The 24724-nt window shown below is 38.3% G+C and overlaps 1 protein-coding gene across 3 annotated transcripts; it reads left to right on the top strand.

Moving 5' to 3' along the window:
• The first annotated feature begins 16370 nt into the window (after positions 1-16370).
• On the top strand, positions 16371-24263 carry tor1 (torsin family 1). 3 transcript variants are annotated; one of them, XM_041242955.1, is made up of 6 exons: positions 16371-16597; positions 16875-17090; positions 21343-21608; positions 21698-21873; positions 22287-22414; positions 22894-24263. In XM_041242955.1, exons 2-6 carry the CDS (start codon positions 16889-16891, stop codon positions 23136-23138), a joined length of 1017 nt encoding a protein of 338 aa, XP_041098889.1. In that variant the 5' UTR covers positions 16371-16597; positions 16875-16888; the 3' UTR covers positions 23139-24263. The 3 variants fall into 3 exon arrangements, with proteins under 3 accessions (XP_041098889.1, XP_041098888.1, XP_041098890.1); XM_041242954.1 differs by having other exon boundaries at positions 16372-16578; XM_041242956.1 differs by lacking the exons at positions 16371-16597; positions 16875-17090 and adding an exon at positions 18598-18898 and having other exon boundaries at positions 22894-24215.
• The last annotated feature ends 461 nt before the right edge of the window (positions 24264-24724 follow it).

Genomic DNA, 24724 nt, shown 5'->3' on the forward strand with positions numbered 1-24724 from the left:
TACAATTATGATGTGTATCATGTAAATATAGCAGTGTACAGCTGCTTCCAATATACCCACACTTAATAGATATAAACATTAAGCTGAACCTGTTACAGGTCATTGAGCGGTAAATTGCTGCAAGCTAGTATCAGCAGCAGAATACCTGATAATTATGCTGTGAATATTTGTAGCAACCCAATGATAAATTATGTACATTACCATATATGCCCAAGAGCAGAGTAGGGCCCCTTATAAAAAGGTATTATAGGATACAGTCACGTTACTAGCATTTTTCTACTATTGCGACAATAATTCACACTTGTGTAACCTCAATGGCTGCTTATTATAGTTTGCTTGTACATGAAAGTGAAATTGGAATGGCAATGAGCTCTTTAGTAATGAGGGATTGTATCCTATCCCTGCAGGTCTCTGCAGTGGTAGGGTCCAGCAGGCCTGAGGCGTGACGCTGCTGCATTCCAGAACGCGGCCTCACAGATGTTTGAGTACAGATAACACCGGGCCCTCCCTCGGGAGCCAGGCTGCCTCGCTGCTAATTGTCCGGCTTTTCTTGCAGGAAGAGGGGTTGAGCTACTTGGAGGAAAAGGAGGGGGGATTGTTTTTACTCACGTCCACAGACGGAGTCTCATTTTATCACATAACCATGAATACAAGACACCCAAAAAACAACAACATTATGAATGGAACATTGAAACAGTAATTCAACACCATCATACTTTTTCCCCCTCTCTTTCCCATTGCAGCATGGATAAACACCTGTTTGTTTTTACAAAACTGGAACAAAACAACTAAAGTAATATAATTCATGGCCTCTTGAGCACTGGCTAGATGTTTGTTTCTCGTTTCGTAACATAACCGTAGAATATTATCTTTTAGAAATGTAGGTGTTAATTAAAGACCAGATTAACAAGCTATGATTGCACTAAACTCACATTGAGCTGAGCAAGATTCTACTCCAGGCCTCTAGAGACCTGCTGTCAGTTTATTTTCTTTTCTTTATTGCAATACAGGTTAAAGAATAAGCAATAGTTATGTCTTGTTATGTGTTATCAGGAGTGCATCAATGCAGACGTTGAACAGTTGAGTCATTGATATGACAGCCAGACACACATGCTGGTTTGTCGTGATGTTATAAGGAAACCCAACTGGATACTCTAAACCCACTTTTTAAACACGCTTTTGAACACCCAACTGTGCTCATCTTACTTGGCATCAGGAAGCTGGAGGGAGCATTTGCCATAACATCTCCCAAAACAACCCTGTTTCCATCGTCCAGAATGTAGTGGTATTATTTCAGCTTGCAGTGAAGCATTCAATACAGCTCCTATTTCTGCCCCTTGTAGGAGCCTGCTATCCCGATATGGACTTTCCTGAACCCAGTTGTACAGTAAGAGCTTCTGTCTGAATAGCCCTTTCACCTTGCTCTGCTTTCTCAATGCTGAATCTTATTATTGTGCTTTACCATGCCTCACTGGCCTTTACAATGCTTCCCTATGCTATATCATGCGTTAACTGTGCTTTATTACCCTTTTCTATGCTTTATAAGGGATAGCAGCACATTTTCTAACCTCTCAAAGTCTCATTAATGTAACAACATTTTGTTATCTGATTGTACAGTAAATACATTTTCAGTGCATCAGGTATTACTTGCAGGATATCCGTTCGTCCACACTAGAACAGTTTGGCACTATTCAGGCTTTTCGACTCAGACAACAATGCATTTTGGTAAGTGTAGTCCTGTGAAAGGTACCTGAGACAGATAAAGCAGACCAGAGTGCATTGCGGTGTGTGAGTTGAAAAGCCCAAGCTGTCCCAAACTGTCCTAGTGTACATGAAGTCTGATGGTAGCCCTACTCCTTGAATATCTACTGATTTAGCAAAATCACGGTACTACATATACAGGGTTCTACTGAAATATCTACTGTTTAAAGATGTCATCTTTAGTTGTTACTATAACTACCAGTTTCCCTTTCTTTAACCTTCACATCAATAAAATATAAACATTTCAATTTCTTCAGCCCTAATGTTAATAAATGAAACCCAAGCCAACCAACAATACTATACCCCCTGGGTCATTCATGATATATGAGTCATCGTAAAAAAACACAGTAACCTTTCTTTGGTAAACTTTTATACGATTGTAAAGTGCAGTCAGTTTAATACAGCATGTTTACATATTGGAATATTTCATTAATCCATATCATTTTAGCAGGATACAATGTATGATTTTAAGACTGGGTTCAATTTATTGGTCCCCTAGTGAGTGAGTTGCTTTCGACCAAGACAGTTGCAAGGCTTTTAGAAAAGTATTTTACTCCCTTGTAAAAACAAACCCCAGGATACACAGTAGAAATATATAATGCTTTTCATTCCCAATAAGCCAGCATTGGACAGAATGAAGCCAAACAGCTCTGCAACATCAGGACTCTGCAATTCAGCTCGGTTCCAATGTGACCTCATCATAAATGAGTGACAGTGATTTATGATGTAATTGTGCTACTACTTGAAACATTTCGTTTCCTGGTACAGTGGTGGTGAAAAGCAGGATTAGCACCTTCGAAAAAAATGAAAACCGAGAATATTAATATGCTCCCGAGTCCTGCAAAGCCATTCTTCAGGCTCTGTTGGGATTGTACAAAGGGATCTTAAAGGAGTTATTGAGTGGCTTAGTAATATGTGTTGAATATACAGTAAAGCAGAACTATTAAAGAGCTAGCGGAGAGGTTTTACAAGCAGGATGTGGAAATAATGCCACTTACTTGGTAAAATACTCAAGACAGCCAGGTGATTTTGTGGGGTTATCTGATCCAGCAGAACCTCAAAGTTAGGAACACCACACTTGTGAAGTGACCGGTTGACTGAACACACCACTTGAAACTGGAAACAGGGCTACATGCAGCTAAGGCCAAAGGATTTGCATCACCTTATAGAATTACTAATTTTGCATCATAAAGTTGAATGAAACCGGTTGAATAATGTTACGTTAACATATTGAATTACATACTGCTTTATAATTTTCCACATACTTAACAAAAAACTGAAAATGATTGAAAATGTAGATTTTTAAAATTTAACATGAAATGCTACTATTATGGCTTCGGGTAGAATTTTGCAATATCGTTTTGTGGTATCTTTGATTGCACAAAGCTGTGCAGTACTGTAAGAGATGCAAAGAGCAGACACTGTTAATTTCATGGGTTAAACACAGCTCTCTTCGCTTACTCACTTTCATTAAACAAAATACATCAACTAACCTTTTCAATCCATTTGGGGCTCATGTAAGAATTGTGCAATAGTTTGGTAACCCATATTTTTGTTCAATTAAGATAATAAGATCAGTAACAAGCGGTCAAAATTGCATCAGGAAATGTCAATATCACCCAGTAACTGTTTTGCTATTCATCTTAAAGGATGCTGCTTGCAGCGACAGAATGCTATCCCACACAAAGATGACTCCCTCTCATATAATTTTTAAACATGCCTGTGGTTAGGATGGCTTGTGGGTGACGTCAGACCAGGAAACAGACACACACAGTACTGCGGGTGGAGAGCTGATGCGCGGATTTATTATAAAACAAAAGATTTAAACAAAAGAAAAGATAAACAAAACGGCACCGTGGCCAAAACAAACAGATACACAAAACGGACAAGTAACCTGCTGCTTTAAAGTTCTTAATGTCTTCTTTCTCTTTTCTCCTTTCTCCAAACTCCAGCTCTCATCAACCTCTCTGGGGTGGCTGCTTTGCTTTATATCTATGCGACCGTCTCCCAGTTGGTAATTACTTGATTAATTGGGAGATGGCCATATTGTTCACGAGTTTTAGCTGCCTGGGGGATTTTAACCCCATCCATGCTGTAAAGCCATAATAAAACAAAAACATTTTGTTTTTAAACACTAAATAATACCTTTAAGTAATAATAATACAAAATAATATACAGGGGCGGGGTGCACCCCATCACAATGCCAGTGAGGGTTATTTTATTGCTTAGAATATTAAGCCATTCTCGATTTTGTTATATAGCAATTGGAACCCTAACCCACATTTTCTTGTTAGTTTGGGAGTGTAAATTTAAACAAACATGTAAACATTTGTGGTTCAATTCAATTTTGTTAAGTTAGTTGATGGCTGTATCATTTCTCTTTTGGTTTTGTCCTTGTAAGCCTTTGATCCCCAGCGATGCATTTCTTCACCCCCTGTGTCACCCCTCCTTTAACCTTATATAATTACAATGTTAATAAATTAACATCTTACTTTCCTCCCTTCATCACTGTAGAGGGTACAACAGAAACAATAGACAGCATATCATTAAACAGTAACCTTGGATTGTATGTCAGCCTTGGGGTTATGATGATGTCTAGTGAGATTGATTGCTGCACATTATTCTACACACATTATATACACACACTGTGTGTAGTATTTTGTTACTAATTGACCCGCACATAAAGATACAGTAAAGCTGTGATAGGGGCATGTCCACTTCAAAGCAGGCAGAGAGGTACAGTATTCCAGAGGCTGTGGTTCAAGGTGTTTTGGATTTATATGAAACAGTACTTAATTAACTTAGGCAAACTTTTCATACCACCTACTAGTTAATAGTTATAATCTACTAAGTGGATAAACAGTATTAATTAAGTCACATTTTTTGTTGATTATGGAATTATATTATGTACATATTGACCAGGAACCAGCCCTCGTAATGCAAGAAAAATCTGGGATTTGTTTTAGTTCAGTTTCTGTTGAACAAGCTGTAGACCCTGATGTGAAACATTTTATAGTGGATAAAAGCATTCAGGAAACAATATGATATTTTTTTTGGTTTCTTGCCCAAATGATTTATAATTCTTCTGAACAGTAAAAGAAAGTCTGAATCGTACCTGTCTGTCTGAAGGAGTTCCGTTGAGAACATCCAGGATTCATAATGTTGTTTCCTAAAACAATTTATCAGACACACACACGTGCGCCAAGGTCTCATTGCATTCTTACCTTTGCCCCAGTCCATTCCCAGGACTTAAATTTAAAAAGTGAATTAATTACACCATAAAAGGGATTATGAAAACATGTCACCCAACCCAAGTAGCAGTACGCAAACCTGCCATTGAATTGGTTCAGTCTTGGATTCTATTGTATTAAATCTCAGTTGTAAGAGGTCCGAAATTTATATTTATGGAGGACATTAAGGAATTTATAAACTGGTTTATGGATCTCAAATGATTAATAAAAAAAACATTAAAAAAACCCAGCTAGAACAGTAGAAGTACTGTGGATATGAAAGTTTGGTCTTGTGCACTGGTGGTTGTATATCATCTGAGCTTGTGGATACTCAACTCCTACAAAACCCCTTACCCTGAGAGACAAGCCTGCAGCACAGTAATAGATGGTTAGCTTTAGTAGTACATATGTAGTGAATAAATCTTTCTAGCCCACTGACCCAAAACAGGTGGTGCGGTTATCTGTTACTAATGCAGTCTCTCCACCCATCGACCCCATGTATCATGTCTGTGACAGGCCTTAGTCCAGGGTCTAGGCCTCTGAGAGAGGGGCGAGCTAAAGACTGAGGTGTTGGTGATGTATGAGTTTCTTTGTGTGAAAGTGGGTCTTTTATGAAGCGACCACTGAATCCAAACCATATGTTACTGAGATGGAAGTGACACCCCTTTTTCTTTTTCTTTTTTTTTTTTTAGCAACGGTAACTTTTCCAAAGGAAGCCCTGGCGCGCTAAAACAATAGTTCAAGGCTGCTCGCAATGTTTTACTGTCAGCACATTGCCGTCCCTTCTTTCACGAAGCTCATGATTAATCTTGCTGTTAAAATGGAAGGAATCTTAAGCACTTCAGAGGAAGAGATAGCAGAGTTTAAATAAGGCAGGCTTGAGAGACATACATCAAAGCACCTTTCTTATTTATTTGTATATTTTTTACTTCAGATGAGAAGACTGGGAATTTCGGCATGAAAATGATAGTCTGATTAAATCAAGCTGCCTACCAGGAGAATTAGTGCTATATATGTCTCGTGTTTACATAGAATATATAGTTTACGTTTTAGTGTGAACATTGTTACATTTGTGAACATGAATGTTTCCTTCCTGGTGTATTTGTAAAATAAAACTTAAAGATGAGCTACCTAGCAAATTACCTATTTTATATTACAAAAACACACTTGATTTACAATTGCTCATGGCAAAAATGTGTCAAAAAGCTTCCATTTAGGCCTAGATTTAAAAAAAAAATCCCTAATACCCTAATCCAAAGAAGATGAGCATTAGAACCAGATGAAAGGTCCGGCCCAGCCAAGTTCATCCAGAACCTGGGGACTACATGATCTCAAAGTACGGAGCGAGGACGTTCCAGGGATGGGAATTGCACAGCAGTTTGATCCATTCCTGGTTTCACTATGAGTGAGACACACCAGGTCATGAGAACCAGGTCATTGTTAAACTTGGAATGGGTGAAGCTGCTGTATAATAGGAGTCTTATTTTTGTCCCTGCGTAGGGAGTGAGCCAGACTTTCTTGTTCATGTGTGTGGCTTATTTCAGTAGTCTTATATATAATCCAGGACATTAAAACAGTCATTTAACAGGGTTCTGGAAATAATGCCCCATTGCAGTAGCACCTCAATTCCAAGAAGTGCTAGATGACATGCAATGATCTCATCTGGTCCTCTCAACCTGGTTATTCTCCCTTCCCACCTTGGAAAACAACCAAAGTAATGGAACCCTGCCCTCCAAATGCATGAATGGATCACTGTCGAGGAGAGCACCCTGTCTAACAGGCAGCTCTAGTGGTGCAGAGGCTCCCTCTGACCTCTGAGGTTATTGTGGGTGCTGTGTGGATTCAAGATGTTTCTCATTCTGCACCCTGGGAACGAGTGTGGAAACGACTGTCAACGGGATCAGAAGAAAGTGCTGGGGGAAGAACCATGTGCTTCTGGTGTCATTTTTCTGATTCTGTTTAAATGTATTCCCAAATCAAAATCCTTTCAAACTTGGAAGCAATAATTGAAACAAAGGTCTAGGAGCACATGAGAGGGAGTGGGGCAAAGCCCTGCTGATATAAAATATTGTTTATTTATTTTAGAACAGGGTACCCCTCCGCCCCTGTGTAGTTTATTATTTTGTATGTGTGTTTGTGCACTATGATTTATTTATTATATACATGACAGCGAAAAGCCATGCGTTTTGTTAATTGTTTATATTAAAAACCTTGTGCAGAAGGTCACCATCTCCCGAGTTAATTAATGAATTAATTGTTGCTAATCGAGAGATGATCACCTGTATAAAAGCCTGCAGCTCTCTGCGCTCTGGGTGTAGGTGTTCGAGAGGAGGAACGGGAGCGAGAGAAGAGAAACCAAACCAAACCAAGCCAAACCAAACCAAACCAACGGCTACAAGTGCTAGAAGCGCCAGCAGAGTATTTGTTTAGTTTTTGTGTTTGTGATTTTGTTTTTATTTAAATATTTATTTTGCTCTGGGAGCGTTGCTCTTGTGAACCTTTTCATTTTATTTTTGGTGAATACAAGTAGTGCCTAGTGCACTTTGCACCCAAATACCTGTGTGTTGCAGTTTCTGCTTCTGGCCTGACGTCACCACTCAACCATCCGTGTCACGGGGATTCAAAATGCATTTGGTCTCACTTTAAAATACTGTTTACAAATAAATGTTTGATTGAAAAGTGTAATACTGATATTGGTAAGCGTGGAATGGAAGTGCAGTTTAGGCTGGATACTACAACAGAGCTTCAAGGTGTAAATTATAACCTGCCTTTGCAAGTAGTAGTAGGAGCATTCCTATTTAGTTCAGAGTGACATTGTGGCATGTAGGTTTCAAGAGGGGGTGCTTACAGCTACTGTTGGAGAATGTAAACAAACTGGGATATCAACAAGCTCTGATACAATGTGCATAGAATGCATTTTAATTAACTATCAGATTAGTTTTTTTCTGTGCTAAGGAATCGAGGTATTGGTTTAGTTAAGCAACTTCACAATTACCCTGTGTCATCATTTTAAAGTAGTCTTCAAAAACAGATAATTTGTAAAGTTTAAAAGCCGAACAGAATGCTCTTCATGAGACTTGATGAATAACCACATCTGAATAGTCCATGGAGAATTATACCAAACTGGATACATGTAAGTGGATATTAACCACATAGGAAAAGACGTATTAAAAAATGTACTTAGTACACACTTCAACCTTTTAGTTCTGCGTTGCACCCTCATTTCATACCACTATCTGACGTAGAAAAGTTCAGAACAGACATAGCAGAGATTCCAAAACCTTGCGTATTCAAACCACAACCTTTTAGGATTTAAAACAAAAGGACAAAAGGATTAGAAAGCATCTGCATAAAGCACATTACACATACAAGCCACATTAAAAAAAAAAACTAAAAAAAAAAACAGTAATCAAAATCACCCCATCTGTGGAATACACTGAGTAATACACTTGATATGGCCACTGAAAAAATATACATTGCATATAATTTTACAACCAGGATAGATCAATATTATATATATATATATATATATATATATATATATATATATATATATATATATATATATATATATATATATATTATATATATTTTTTAATATTTCAAAAAGAGAAATTGCATGTGAATGTAGTACCTCCCAAACATTTTTTTTTTATATAAGGTTACAAAAATCATCCATGAGACCATTACATTTAGCCACAAATGTGATTGCTTCCAAAATAATAGCTTCAATCCACACTTTGTCACTTCAACAAGGGCCCCTGCGGTGATAACAGGCATGACACCTCTAAAATGAGTGCTCCGGCTGAGAGGAAACTGATAAAACAGTCTAGGTGCTAGCAAGCCTTTGTGTAATCTTTGAAAGCGTCAGTCCTGTGTAGATTCTCAAGTGCTGCATGGTGTCCCAGTCTCAGCTACAAATAAACAAACAGGCATCACTGCTAACCATGGTGGGACAAATGAGTTCATTCCACTTGATTATAATTCTGTGAGGTTCTGGACAGTCCCCAAGAAGGACATTTATTTCTGTTACAAGATCGTGGCACCTGCATACCTGCTAGAGGGTGTACTCTTTCAGGCTGACAGTGAGATTAACTTTTTGAATTTATGTGGGTCATAGTTTTGGGTTTTTACTATTATGGTACTTGACGTTACTGCTACCAAAACTGTATTTGCATACCAAGAGTTTTGTACATTTAAAACAGTGGTGTGGGAACCATTTGCAGCATCTTAATCAGTGACCTGCAGACCGGGTGTGATACAGATCAGCAAGGGATTTCTTTGGATGCAAAAGCACCTGATCTCGCTTCTCAAGGCTGCCATGTTCCTCATTCATTTTTAGCTTTTCCTTGGCACCTCAATCCTGTCGTTCAGTCCTGGGCCCTCTATCACATCCTCTACATGCTTTCCATTTGGGCTAGGGTGCAAACCAGCAAACTCATTTCAGTTATGACCTGATCCAGATTTGAACCCAAAGTCTAGTGCGGGGGTTGGCAGCTCTGGTGCTGGGTACCATTCCATTACAGGTTTAGCAGGTACAGTGTGATTAAATTATTCAGGACCTAGTCAGGGCTTTTATTGTTTAAATATAATAATTAATGTCAGTTAATTGGAACTTGCTGGTAATGGGCTTGTACAATGTACCAGGCACTGGTACTACAGATTCCCTGCCTGAGAACCTCTCAAGCGTTATATTAATAGAAAAGTCAAATGTAAGTAATCTGCATATTTATATGCAATGGGTATTCTCAAACACTGGGGAAGACGCATTTATACTAGCTGTGAGCCAATATCATGACCTACTCATGACTTCAAAATCATTCTGAAAAACTTTTCTTAGGTAGATCCACTAATTTAGACCAAATAGTATTTTAGGATATGCCACTGGCAACATAAATCTAATCAATTGTAATTTTTTAGAAATTATCTAAATACTTCTTTGGTCCTCTCGTTTATTTAAGTCTAATCACGTTAGGTATTTGGCTAAATGTGTCAGTTAAAACCTGTCAGTATGTTCTATGAAGTCTAATTTAATGATTAACGCAAACAGAAGGAGTTGTGTGACCCTGGGTTTAAAACCCAGCTCTGCCGTTGACTCCCAGCTGGATGTCAAGGTCTCCTTACCCAGCTGTGACACTCGGTAGAAACAGGACCCAGCTTTAAACAAGACGCTGGGTCTCAGATGAACTGAGAATAACTGGAAATAAAATGAGAGCCACGCTCAAACCAGCTGGATCCAAGGATGCTTTTCACTATTGACATTGAAAACACCAGGACATGTCTGCTTGCATGCCGGTTCCAGACTCCAGGGTTTGCAAGTTGGTTTGAAACAATAGTAATGATCTCTTGAAACGCACTTGAAAGTCATGGATTTTTTCATTCTTGTTTAAAACCTTTGCGAATTCTCAGTAAAAGATACTCCTGTGAATGATAACTTCTGAAAAGATGTATTTAATTAAATGACCTAATGATAAAATACTGTAAGAAATAGTGTACCCAAGACTGTAATACCAGCAATAGTTGTACTATTAGTCATTTGAAAAGCTGATGTCAGACAACTGAACATTTGCATCCTTATTAAATACAGGGTCCATGTGCCAACTCAACTCCTGTAAGACTGTTGATTTTTAAATGGATATTGTAAAATGCATACCAGATCAGAGTATATAACAAGTGTTAAGAGTCCTAGCACTGAATAACTTTTTCAGTCTCTGGATTTAGCTTTTAGTTTTAGGTTTAAACAGATTTATTTTCCCTACATTGTACCTGTTATACAAACAAGTGCCACTTCCATATAGTGCTGTGTGTCAGTAGGAGGGCTGTAAACAACCCGTTTGTCCTCTCTTGTGGAATAACTACAGCACTCCTTGAACACATTCTGAAACATATTTTAAAATCTATTTCTCTCTCAGATGGGGAGTATTTTAAAGACACACAACTGACCTCTCCTACATCACCAGCCAAAGAGCCTGGATAATCAATTTGTCATCATTTAGTTGATCTTTGCTATTGTGTGGTCCAACTGTTGTGAATATTCCTAGACGATATTCTTGAAAACAAAGTAATCCTGGACTTTAAAAACACAACTGGGGGGTCTTGGGGACCATAATTAAAATAACTCTTCATTGGATGGACCACAATGTTGCTTGAGATTAATGATCCGGGAGCAAGCTTGGTCTGTTTATGACTTTGAGCCTCTTACACGGCCTGTCACAAGGATGCAAGTCGTGACTGTGATGACAATGAGAAGCCCTCCTTTCCAAACATTAGGGCTGACCTCCGCCTCCCACCCCTCCTGCCCAGACACTAATCTGTCTAGTGGGTCAACTTCCAGGATCATGGGTCAGGCTCTGAACTTTCACCTTCCCACTTAGTGGCATCGGCACTTTTTGCAAAACCAATTAAAAAAAAGTTACGCTCTGAGATGTGTGGCAAGAGAAGTGTGAAAACAAAGAGAAGAGCTGATTTATAAGTGGGGACATTTAAAACATTAGCTTGACCAGATAATGCAATGAGTAGTTAAGACTTCCAAAGTTAGGCTGCCATTCCCACAATCTGTTCTCACCTTGTAGAAATGGCTTGACCCATTTTTTTAAATAATTTTCTGCCATCTAGCTGTCACCTATTTCTCCACTTTAGTTTTATAGTTTACATGTATCACCTTGTCAGCTGTTTATTACATTCTCCCATTGTTTGGCTTGCTTCCATAACTTAAAATCATACAATCTTGATTTTTAGTTTCAGGATCCATTTATAAATGAATGTGTCTTTAAAGATGTGGACAATTGTTAACACAGTGTATTACAAAATGATGCATTAATAGTGTAAGGATTCTTATGTTATAATAAGGAACCTTTATAATATAACTGGACTGGAAAGGATTACCAGGATGTATGGTTTCATACCAGTGTGATATCTTATAAAAGTGTTTCCATTGTAGCTTCACTTCTGATACCGCTGCCCAGGAGCTACTACATTGCAATGCCTCTGAAGATCTTGTGGCAAGAGGTACAGGTAGCTTTTCCCAAGAAAAAGTTCTTCTCATTGGCATCACATGGGATTTACATTCAATCTCTACCACACACAAAGGCTGAAATTGATTTGCGTGGATTTGGCATGGTTGGTCTTAATGGTCTTTTACTACTTACACCAATCATCTCCTCTGAGTCGCTAATTAGTTTTCCTTGCACGTTGCTCCACTGCAATTATGTTCTAACCTTACCATGTACCACCCATACATATCTACCATCAAGACCAGCATCAGACTCAAATTAATCATTTATACAAACTGAATATCCAAGCTGGTTGATTACTTTGTGTCCTACATCTGTCGTTCATTGCACTGTAAAATATACAATCGGCCTGTTGGCATCCCATTGGAAGTATGTAGGACAGAGTGGAAAATTAGGGACCCCCACTTTAAATTATGATCAAAGACAAGTGGACGAGTTTGTGAGAGCTAACAGCCAGGTGCAGCAGATAGAAAGATTGATTCGACTTTGGTGCTTCAAACAGAGGCACCCGTCCAGAATGAGAGAGGCAGCAGGTGATGGGATGAGACTGGATTAGGGGTAATGGAGAGGATTTCCGGTTGTGCAGATGAGGGATAGGGAGAGACAGGGCAAGGGGGAGATAATGTCACGGCTTTACAATGGCAGCAGCCTTTAAAGATCAATTCGTTTACATCACGTGGTTAACTTTGGTTCACGTGATTGTATGCATTTGAAGATGGAAGTTTACAATCTTGCTCTTAATCTTTTTGGCTCAACGGAAGGCATATCTAAGTTCAATTGATCTAAACCATGAAAGCCATTAAGTGTCATTGTCCTCATTTGTAATTTGTAGAACATTTTACACTAGGCTCTACCTGTTATTTAAATTCTCTTTATCTATGTTGTTATGATAACTTACTCAAATTTTGTTAACCAAAAAAGTTAAGTCTAAATGTAATGTATCAAATCATGTTCTGATATTTTCAAAGTAAAAATTATTTGGTACTTAAAAGGTTTATTTGTATTACCTCATTCCCTTTATTAATTATTAAACAGCAGCTGTGTTTATTTTTTTAAATCATTGAGTAAAGGATTCTCAGATATTCAGATAAAAACCAATCTTGATTAAATCATTTTTTAGGATCACAGTTACCCCTGGATGTCTTTGACTTAAAAACAACTCAATACAAACTGCAGTACCGTACCAAGAGTAAATGGCTCCAGGATTTAAAACCAGCACAATAACTCAAACCTAAGTACATCAATCTTTCGTTGAATATTTGAGACAGATACAGTCAACTGGTTACTAGAGCTAAGAAAATATCTGCTGGAGGAAGCTGACGTCAGGTTACACACCAGCCTCAGCTGCTCTACTGCCTGAATAGGGATGAGTGTTTGTTTTGTTGCCTCCACTTCATCTCTCCTTGTTTTAACACTTCGACTATCAAAGGAATGTAAGACCCTCTTCTGTTATCACTCAGGCGATGAGTTCTGTGCCTCTAATCAGCCTGTGCCCTCTAAAGGGGGTTGGGATTGTGAGAGTGGTTGCTGCAGTTCATCCCATTCATATGAATCTTCTCTCTCAAGCGTGGCTGGAACATTCGGGGCCTTTCCGATTCATCCCATAAAGCTCTGTTGTTAAATTGTAGCGCCAGGCAGTCAGAAGGCAATTTGTTCGTTAATGATTAGGATAGAGGACACCAAGTCTGGAGACACTGGGTTCAAATCCCACCTTCTACAAAAAACTATACTACGTGTGTTAATGCTGATCGTGCTGTTTCACAGTGTGTTCATAAAGTTTATTCAAAGGAATCGGCTTCCATGCAGTTATTTGATTTCTACAACTTGTCATTCAAACTGCATAGCTGCTATTCCAGTTGGGCTTAGTGTTTTGCTGCTGACATTGACAGACAACATTCAAAATGTCAAATACATAAATGTGTCTCCTATTGTAAGAGACATAATTTTGCAGGTTTGAGTAGGCTGAGTCCAAACAGTGAGAGTCAATCTATGATGTATTAACTTACATTAGCCCCCACTGTGCTTTACAGTGAAACCTTTATTACCTTTATTAAGACCAGTCAAGGGACCAACAGAGGATGCTGTAGCCAGCTCCACTTCTCCTCACCTTTCACGAGCTCATCTTTAACCTGTTCTGAGGAATTAAACAAGTTTGATTATCATGAAACTTATTTCAGCAGTTTCCCAAAGAGCGTTTGGAGTTTATTCCATTGTTTCATAACACACTCAGGGTTCCCTTTGATTTTGATCCATTCCACAAATTGTCCTTTAGTCAAGAGAGCTAGGAAGTAACCACAAATATTCAACAAAGCTGTTGCATTCTTCCCAGCTACAAATGGGATGAGATCACCAAGCATCACTGAACACAAGGGTCATTGGAAAAGCCAGAATTGCGACAGTGACATGGGCTTCCTTGCATACCCAGCACATCCCTGATCCCTAAACCCTGTTACCCTGGGCTGGGCACTGATTGGCTGTACTGTAGGAAGTGTCCTTGTCCTTTTTGCTTTTATTAATGGAGATGCTATTTTTTTCTTGTGGGTCAGTGGTGATGTCCAGCACTCTGTGACCTTTTACCTCAGAAACCTGATAAGCAGAGGCACAGCTGGAGAATATTTATTGTCTGGTCAACTCCCCCCCCCCTCCAACCACAACTCTAAAATCACTGTCTAAGGATAGTGTTGAGTTTGGTTAACTTTGAGGCAAACAGTAATTGCCTCAAATCACAAAGCAACCCTTTAATGTGTGAGAAATGGTTTCAGCTACTTTTGTCTTCAACAATGAGGATTCCAATACTTTTTTGCAGAGTTACACCCCAACTTCCCTAAAGGAATGATATCTGGTATGATATCCCAGATTTCAGTCTTCAATGATTCCAGCACCAGACCATTTGATTCAGTTGAAATACCTGGCCCTATTCACCAACCAAGTTCTGTTTTGATGTATTCAGTGGTGCCCTCGTTGAACCCTCAGACTGCAGGGATCTTGGCTCGAAACGCCAGTTTTAAAACAAGTCAGCAGTAATTAACATAAGAATGTTAAAATACCTCAGATTTAAAGAGCCAGCTTCATTTTTTGGATTTGCTTTGGGAAATTGCAACATCAGGTTGCATGTCAGTACAGTATTAGAGAACTGCACACCCACAACAATTGAAATGCATTGATGTTTTTTTTTTTAATCAGATAATTTGAAAGCCTGTTTTGATTAATAAAATACAGTTTGATAGTCCTGAAACTGCTGTAGATGTTAAAAATACCAATAGCTGTAGATGCTTTTACCTAAATTCAGGATCTGCTCTTCAGCACCAGCTAGTGCACAGCTGTGTTTTGTGCCAGCAATACAAATGGATACGTTATCCTAAGTAGCTGATACTAATGGGGTTGCCGCTTAGTTCTGTAAAGACACTTTTGCTTATGTAGTTTGTTACATTGGTAATTGCAATAAGAGCCACTCCAAATAATATTGTTCTTTTAAAGGGGAGGAATCGCAAGCATGGTAATCCTGTAATTATAAAACAGTTTTTTTTCTGAATTGAAAGTGTACTTTTTAATAGGCTTTTCATGTAAAGCAAACTGCACTCTGATGCTTTTATTGGCTCACAATAATAGCGATATGAAGTTTATTTGTACTGGGTTCTCTGTGTTGTTCTTAACTCAAGCTACACATGTAGAAGAAGCCTCTCTCATTTTCAGGGAACCAGATGCAATCGGCTGAGATTAGTCTAAGATTTATCCCAGTGGTGTGTGAGTAATTAAGACTGATTGACTCATCTGTCAATGTCTTTTAAGACTACTTTTGCTTTGTATCCTAATAAAACAAGGATTAGGGGTTCATCAGTGTATTATTTAAGGTCATTTGGGAAGGTCGTCCTTTGTAAAATAAATGTTCTTTAATAAACTCATAAATCGTCTTTGTTCAGATTAGAAAAATGGGTGTAAGGTAAAATGTATTCATTTTTTGTCATGCAATATTGGTCTCCTCCAGCAAAAGGCGCCGGCGTTGGGGTATGTAGTTATCTCAGGATCTTAATTCTGCATATCAGCTGCTCCAAATCTGAGCGCTGTTACAAAACTCTGAAATAATGAGATGTAATCTCACCCAGGAGAAGGAAGTAATTATAGGAGGAGGGGTGAAGCAAATGTCTTGCTCACCCAAAGCCTTTTATGATAATTAGAAAAAGAGCAGAAAAATGCTTCACTTGAAATGTTTGAAGGTTTTCCAAGTGTTTGTAACTGTTGAACACAACGTATAATTAGCACTCTAGAGACACCTAGTGGCTCATTTTTACCATGAGATTTAAAAAAAAATAATTCTGCCCCACAAAGACATGGCGACCATGTGAGGAAGTGACGAAAAGGACGTCAATGTGAACCAAGTATCCGGACAAGATTTAAAGTAAGGAAGTTTTGTATTTCGGATCCTGCGAACAGGGAGCGTTCAGTTTAGCGAAGTCATTATTTTCATTAAACCAGAATGTAAAACTGGTGTCTGAACAGGGCCGTTGAAAATTTTAGCTAATGTTATTCATGTTAACTTCGACAAACTACCGTAACAACCAACATCAACACTAAGTGTAAGTATTGAAAATCTAGGTAAATCTAACTAACACCTGTTAAAACGTAATGTGTGTTCCTTTATGCGAATTAGCCACATATATAACAATGTTTAGCGAAACAAAATAAAACTTGTCTTGCAAAAAAAAAATGAGATAAAGGAGATATAACAGTTATCTCCCCTAAAGTTTTCGTAATGCTGTATTTAACTAGCCATACACAATAAGCCGAGCTCGGTGTTGTGTGGGGAACGGTACACGGTGTACTGTAGCTGTTTTGTAATTTGGTGTTCAGATTGTTGTTGTCTTTCTTACAGTTAAGAAAATTGCAATGAGACTCCACCAGCGCCCAGCACTGGGTATCGCATTGGCCTTGTCTTGCGTGTCGACGGGGAATGCCATTGAACCCATCAGCACCAGCATTGCAGTTGGGATGGCCGCAGCCCTTACTGGGTTGCTCGCCATTTACCCGAACATGCTGTGTAGTATTCACGAGTGCTGCCAGGAAGAGTGGGTCGCCATGAACACCACAGGTACGGTGGACTATTTTTAATTCACACCTTGCTACCTGGTAGTATAGCAGCAGTAGTGTGTGCAGCAGGGTCTTACCTGTGTTGTGTGTGCAATGACAACCAGGTTTCCATACAGCTATAATTGGGGAAACAAACTGGACTGTCAATAAGACCAGCATTCTGCTACAGTATAGTGTACAATGTTGTGTGTGGCAGTGTATGTAATTGTGTCTGATTTATGTTGGAAACACAGTTACAGTAGCAGACAAAAGTATTGGCACCCTGCCCTTAATATAATTCAAGAAAAAAATAGGTTAAATACAAGCATTTAGTTAGTTACTAATTCATTATGACAGACTAATATATACAATTGCTGTAGTTTAACACACATGATGTTTAACACACAATTTTTTGTTGTATTAAAAGTGGTTAAAGTTTACTAAATGCTTGTCCTCAATCTGTTACCTTGAATTCTGGTATATGGGCGACCGTTAATGTAAAATGTTATGGGATTCATATGAAATACAAGCAGTTTGTGAGGGATGCTTTCTACAGTATATGTTAATGATTGTCTATATGGGGATTATACATAATTGTGTAAGACATCTGGGGTTGATTAGCACAAACTCTGTGGATACTATTGAGAAATCAGTTCTGTTAATTATTTCCACATCTGTTTTAAATGGTACAGGGCTTGTTTCAACTCTAGCCAATAACTTATCTTTTAAAACTGCTTTCTGAAATTTGATGTAACCTTTGCATTTACATTTGATACAGATCTCTCTCTTCCCCCCCCCCCCCCCCCCCCCCCCAAAAAAAAAAAAAAAAAAGTACCAGTATGTTGAGGATCTGCAGATCTTTCAAAGTTATACAGCAGAATTAAAACTAGCTATTGCTTCCTGTTATCTTATCATTTATTGTGCTAAGTAAGCAAGTAAATAACCAACTGTTTTCAAGTTATAAATGTATGTGCTTGTTGTTGTTGATGTCAGAATTACTTCATTCGTATTCAGTTCAGTCTGGGGGCATAAACAAATAATGCGCTCACCTGTTAGATTAGATTACTGTACCTTACCGTGGCAGCAATGGGCTTTTTACAAGCCTTTAGAAAAAAGGGAAGTCGTCAATGGTAGGTGGGGCTAGCAAGGGATAGTAGAAGTACAAATATTATTAGGGGGCGTAAAATATCATAAATAACAAAGCTTTTTTATTTTTTTTTATTTTATTTTATTTGTTTACGGCGAATCCTGATATTCAGAGCTAACAAACTCTAATGTATAGCAATTCGAGTTAAAAAGGGGTTGGTTGCATTATATAATTAGACGTATTTTTTCCAAAGAAGATTAAGTAATTTACTGTTATCATGTTATATAAATTACCAGAACGCGCCTGATCTTAAGGTCCTAAAAATAAAACATAATGCCGCTATATATATATATATATATATATATATATATTTTTTAAATGATAAAATGTGACTATACGTTATCTGAGTAAACGCGCAATTGAATCTGGTGCCTTAGTTGTGTTGGCAATGCTAGGGTAATACGGATGTGAGGTTTTACCGTTTCTTACGTGTAGGGGTGTCGTTTCAGCCTGCTTTTAAAAACCCCAAACACACCCTCACTTTAAAAACAGTACAATGAGGGTAACTCGTCTGCTAACCCCGTTGTGTTTCCTGTCGTGTGTGCAAACTACCAGTGCATTTGAGCCATTTACAACCAGCGTTTTGATCGGGGTGGGTGTTGGGCTATTACCGCTCGGCCGCCAAATTGTTCATTATTTTCTAGAAAATTGCGATGACAACTGGATAGCATTTAATAGCACGGGTAAGTTATTTAATTTTTTCATTCGGTAGTGGTGTGTACAACTACGAGTTGTAATTGTTGATTAGGGTGGCGGCTCCTGCGTTTTCTTCTTCAGTTTCGGTTTCATTGGCCAGTCAGAGACGTACACGACTTTTTTTTTTTTTTTTTTTTGTGCTGTTTATCGATTTATTTAAATGGCTTTGACTACCTGTGTTTTCAGCAAATGTTTAACACAATACACATGGTATCATACACGGTGTTTAACAGAACACTATGATACCATTTAAGATCAGTAGTCTTTATTTGGAAAGTAGATCTGAACGCTACTGCAATAAGTTACCAATGTTGCAGTAACATTACAAAGCACATCTTCGCTAAATACGAGTGCTCAACGTCACTTACACTGGCTTCATTTCTTTGCAGTGTTTCTTTTGCCTTGCAAGTGTGAGATAGTGTGTGTGTATGTTATATATATATATACACACACACACACACAATGAAATACTTTGAAGGCTGTATTTGCATTCGAAAGTCATAATGCAGCAGTGATGTCAAAATGGCATATTCGTCAAGAAGATTATGCATGATCTTTAACCCATATTTGACTCCTGTACACCCCAACCCCTTTCAAACTAAATGCCTCGTGTCACTGCACAACACCCTCCATTCTGGGTTTTTAGGCACTTTTAACAAATCTGTCTGTGTGAAGATTTACAATCACCCTCCACCAACGAGAGCACCAAACAAGCGAGCGAGACGAATAATCTTAACTCTGACAGCGACTAAGAAATTAAAAAAAAAAAAAACATGCCCCATTGAAACACCTTTAAAAATACGTTATTTTAAGTTCAATATCAACCCAGTTTAATTTACCGTTCCAGAATTATCGTGTGTGTGTGTATATGTTTTTCATATTGACTTAATTACCGTTAATTAAATTCACTTGCAATTTGAACCTTAAACCCGTTTATTATTTTTATCACTGATAATATCCATATATTATGAAAAATAATAAACGGGCTTCAGTGAGTTGCAGGACAACAATTCCATCTCGGGTTTCTGTGACGTTTATACTCGTCCTGACTGTCCCGTAGTTTGACGTCACCGAAACCCGAGATGGAATAGTTGTCCTGTAACTTTACTGTGTGTGTGTTAAATAAATATTATATACATTTATTCATTAGTAAATATGGACTGGAGAGGAGAACTATAGTGGAAAATATTTGACAGGTTACTGACGGGGGGCTGTAATGCCCAAAGCCCTGGAGGTAACAATAGTCTTCCCGAGGGGGCATTTAATTTTCCACTGTGGCTTAGTCTGCAGTACATGTTTAATATAGGAATCAGTCAAGAAAATAAGTTAGGTTGGATAGTAAATACGACTTTCTATATTTCGTTTAAATATAGCTGAGACAGCATGCGTAAATAAATACAACTTTTTATATTTTTAATATAGCTGATACAGCATAAGTAAATAAATAACAGAAAATGTTTTTGAAGTTCATAGGGCAGAGTTAGCAAAGTTTTTCTCCGTCTAGTGTGCGACTGCTGCATAATCCAGTTTGTATCCCTCCCGTCATTTTGTTTTTGCCAAGTTGATTTTGTTTGAATTGCAGAAAGTCAAAGCAGTGACAGTAACGTTTTAATCACCATTTTAGTGTTTGGAGTGTCTTTGTTTTGTAATTCGGTGTTCAGCCATTTTCTCTTGTGAAGAGTGCAGGGTAGAAAGGCGTTCCTTTGAAAAGGGGTGGGACTGACAGTGATGTAAACCAATCACATGAGACTGAGTTATTGACCGCTGGTCTAAGGATGTGGGGGCAATAGTTAAATCTATTTTTCCTCCTATGATGAGGTTTAAGCAATCGCAGACGAGGATTTCCAATGACTGATTTTTTTGTCAATCTATCCATCTATCTCTATCTATCTATCTAGATCTCTCAAAGAAACTATGTGATATTGCAGAAGTGTACTGGAAACCATAATAGTACTACAGTATTTCATTTTAGATTTCAAAATGTCGCATTTTTAATTTGTCAGTTTTTCCTTCAGTTTATGGAAGACTACAAAACGCTATGCAATTCAGATGTAGCTACATATAGTTAAAAGGCATTCTGTCATTGGGAAATGAGCATATTTAAAGACAGGCATAGACTGCCAGCATTAGGGTGTAAGGGAAGGCATCCAGTTCATTTCAAAATCTCGAGTGAAAGTGTGCCTGAGTGCATAGTACTGTTTCTGTTTCCTATTGATTTCAATGAAGTTCGGTTTCTACTAGAACGTATTGTAACCGTCTGTGATCCGCCACGAGTTTATTACCTGGAAGGTACTACACCCCTGTCAGTTGCTGGGTAAAACTGTAGATTTTGTTTATATGCGATTATAAATGCTGTGGATGTAGGAGATTATGGATTAAAATAATAATGTTACTGACATACCTTAAATGTTTTTTTTTTTTTTCCCCCCAGGGTTAAAGGAGACCCTAGAAGCGAAGCTGTTTGGGCAGCACCTGGCTACCCAGATTATCCTGAAAGCAGTGACTGGCTTTGTCAACAACAAAAAGCCCAAGAAGCCTCTGGTCCTGTCCCTCCATGGCTGGACAGGAACAGGAAAGAACTTGGTCAGCCAGATGATAGCTGAGCACCTGTACAGGAAAGGCATGCAGAGTGACTTTGTGCACCAGTTTGTCTCCACCGCTCACTTTCCCCATGCTGACCACATCGACACCTACAAGGTAAATACAACCCGAATAAACTGGAGCTGCGTAGCTTTTTGTAATAAGATGAGGTGTTAATGGCCCAAGTCTAAATCTTCCTTTTGTAGGACCAGCTGCAGCAGTGGGTACGAGGGAACGTGACCAGCTGTGCGCGATCCCTGTTTATATTTGATGAAATGGACAAAATGCACCCAGGCCTTATTGACAGTATCAAACCATTCTTGGATTATTATGAGACCATGGATGGGGTGTCCTACCGGCAAGCCATTTTCATATTCCTCAGGTAATCAGGCCATATCCTCTACTTTGGTCCACAGATATCAGGGTCTCTCTTTAAATCAGCAATTCACCTACCTGTCACACATTTGCAGTAAAACAAAAAAAAACTGTAGGGTGAAACATGTGTAAAGCTAAGATTTTCTGTCTTGCAAAGAAAGCATGATGTGGGGCTTTAATAGGTCAGAGCTAACATGAAGGATATGGATACTCTGTAATAAAGGAAAATGGATTTCAAGACTAGTTCCTACACCAATGCTTTTTTGGCAGTTTTTGCAGGACAGTGTTCGGACTGTCATGTGTTACTGTGCTCCGATGCATGCTCAATTCATTCTGTTCCATTTTTGTGAGCCTCTAAATACATACAAATGTGCATATTCTATAGCTCTATTGGTTGATTTTTTTTTTTTAATCCAACAGCAATGCAGGTGGAGAGAAGATCACCAGAGTGGCTCTGGATTTCTGGAATGAAGGCAAGAAAAGGGAAGAAATCCAGCTGAAAGACCTGGAGACAGCCGTGTCACTCGAAGTCTTTAACAACAAGAACAGTATGTCACTCACTTTACCACTCTACCCACTTCCATTCATATCCGAGTGCAGAGGCACTACATGCCTAGAGTCACTAAGAAGTTGCAGCCCATAGTGCAAGTACTTAAGGAGTAACACTTTTGGACACGGGGGTGGTGGAGCGGTACATGGTACCAGAAATACTATGCAAAGGTGTTTGATACTCTGAAACATGAAACTTCACTTCTCATGTGATGAAGCCACTCATGTCTTCAGATTTTGTGACGCACTCCTCAATTGTTGCATACATTTTGATTACAAAAATAAATATTATAATGGCTTATTAGTGTTTACATGCCTCCCCGTTGTGGCTAATTGGAGATTGGTCACCTGCCTATCCAAACAGTGCTTACTGTACAAGTCCGCTCTTCCCTTAAATTGATTTCTTGTTTTTTAATACGTCTTGGTCCCATGCAGTCTAGTCTTGTATTCATGCTTTCTCTAATCTTCACTGTTTCAGGTGGGTTCTGGCACACCAGTCTAATTGACAAGAACCTGGTGGATTTCTTCGTCCCTTTCCTGCCTCTGGAGATGAAACATGTGCGAATGTGTGTGAAGGAAGAGCTGAAGTCCCGCAACAAGAAGCCAGACGAGGAGATAGTCAACACTGTGGTTGAAGAAATGACCTACTTCCCCAGAGAAGAGAAGATCTTCTCAGACAAGGGCTGCAAAACTGTGGAGAAGAAGCTAGACTATTACTTGTAGTGTTTACAAATAAATGTCGGGAAGGACACTGAATTTAAACTGGGTTGGAAGTCTATACCAGGAGGTCCTGGGTTCAACTCTGCCACTGACACTGTATGCCTTGAGAAAGTTCAGTTAAATCACCCTACTGTAAAATCTTGGTAGAAACAGGACTGCATTTTTAAATGAGACGTTGCATCTTTGCTGCACTATGTGGGACAATTAAATTCAAAATGAAAATTAAGGATACAAATCAGCCAGCACTATTCATTTGATAATGATTTGTTATGTGCAGAAATTTGGGGTTAGGCTTTTTTATGATTTAAAAAAAAAGTGAGCTATACAGATATTGATGTACATTTTCTATTTGCCTGATCAGGTATTAATGAATTAGCACAGCAGAGATCCATCATGGAGATCTGTTTGCATTGTAAAACAATGCATTTTTGCATTACAGCAGCAAGTGTCTTATAAACTTGAGTTCTTTCACTATTGAATTGCCTCATGTAAAATGTTGAGCAAGATTGTCACAAGAATTGGAGAGGGTCTGCCTTTGTAGCTATGATGTAATTTCAACACAACAGGGAGGCACTAACACATTTTCTCATCATCCTTCAACGGCGCTATACGTTTCTGGTAACATTGATAATAAAAGTTGTCAGGTGTAGATTTCCAGCTGTTCTTGCCAAGTTTGAACAGACCCTAGTGCAAATTTGACCTTGATGATTTGAAATAGTGATTTTAAGGTTTCAGTAAAAAAAAAAAAAAAAAAAAAAAAAAAAAAAGCCTTTTAGTTGAGGCTGTATAAACAGTTCAGTATTTAGTAATTGGAAACGGTAGAGGTTACCTGCACAGTGTCTTTGAATCCACACAGCTTCCAGTTTACTTCTATTGGCTGCATCTGACATGATAATGTTAGCATTGTGAGGTTTTAAAGGTAGATCAGTCTTATACTCTTGTGAGATGGGAGTGGAGGGTGCTAGACTGTAAAATGACACACTGATTTAATTTATAACACCTTGTTACAAACAAGAAGTTTTACAGGTGTTGGTGTTGTGTATTTTGTAAAAATATGTATATAATTGTTTTAACAACTTTCTACTGTGTCCTGTTTTGTCTTCTTGAAGGAAAGTATTTTTTAGTTTACTCTCGGTGTGTGTGTTTTTCATGCAGTCATTTCCAACTCATCCTTTCATTGTATGTGCACTACACTGTGGTGTTTGAGTTGATTTTCAAATATTGAACATGTATATGTTCCTTCAGCTCTTGTTTAAGGTCAGGGTATAATAACAGTGGTGTGCAAAGCCATAATGTTAATCTTGTGATCTATTTATTGTGTTACATTTAGACTTGTCCTTGCTAAATATTGTAAAGGTTTATATAAGCTGGTTGATCAGCATTTATACCCTGTACTAACATAATTCTAATGAAAGTGATTGGCAAATAGATGCCACTGTTCATTTACTGGGCAGTAATACATGAAAAAAGGCACACACTTAAGTGAACAATATATCTTTTTTATATATATATATTTTATTTTGTTTGCAAATAAATGCAGTCATTTAACAATGCAATGTATGAAAAGCAGAGGGCACTATAACATTTGA

This window comes from Polyodon spathula, unplaced genomic scaffold, assembly GCF_017654505.1.
Source record: "Polyodon spathula isolate WHYD16114869_AA unplaced genomic scaffold, ASM1765450v1 scaffolds_1450, whole genome shotgun sequence".
Classification (NCBI taxonomy): Eukaryota; Metazoa; Chordata; class Actinopteri; order Acipenseriformes; family Polyodontidae; genus Polyodon; species Polyodon spathula.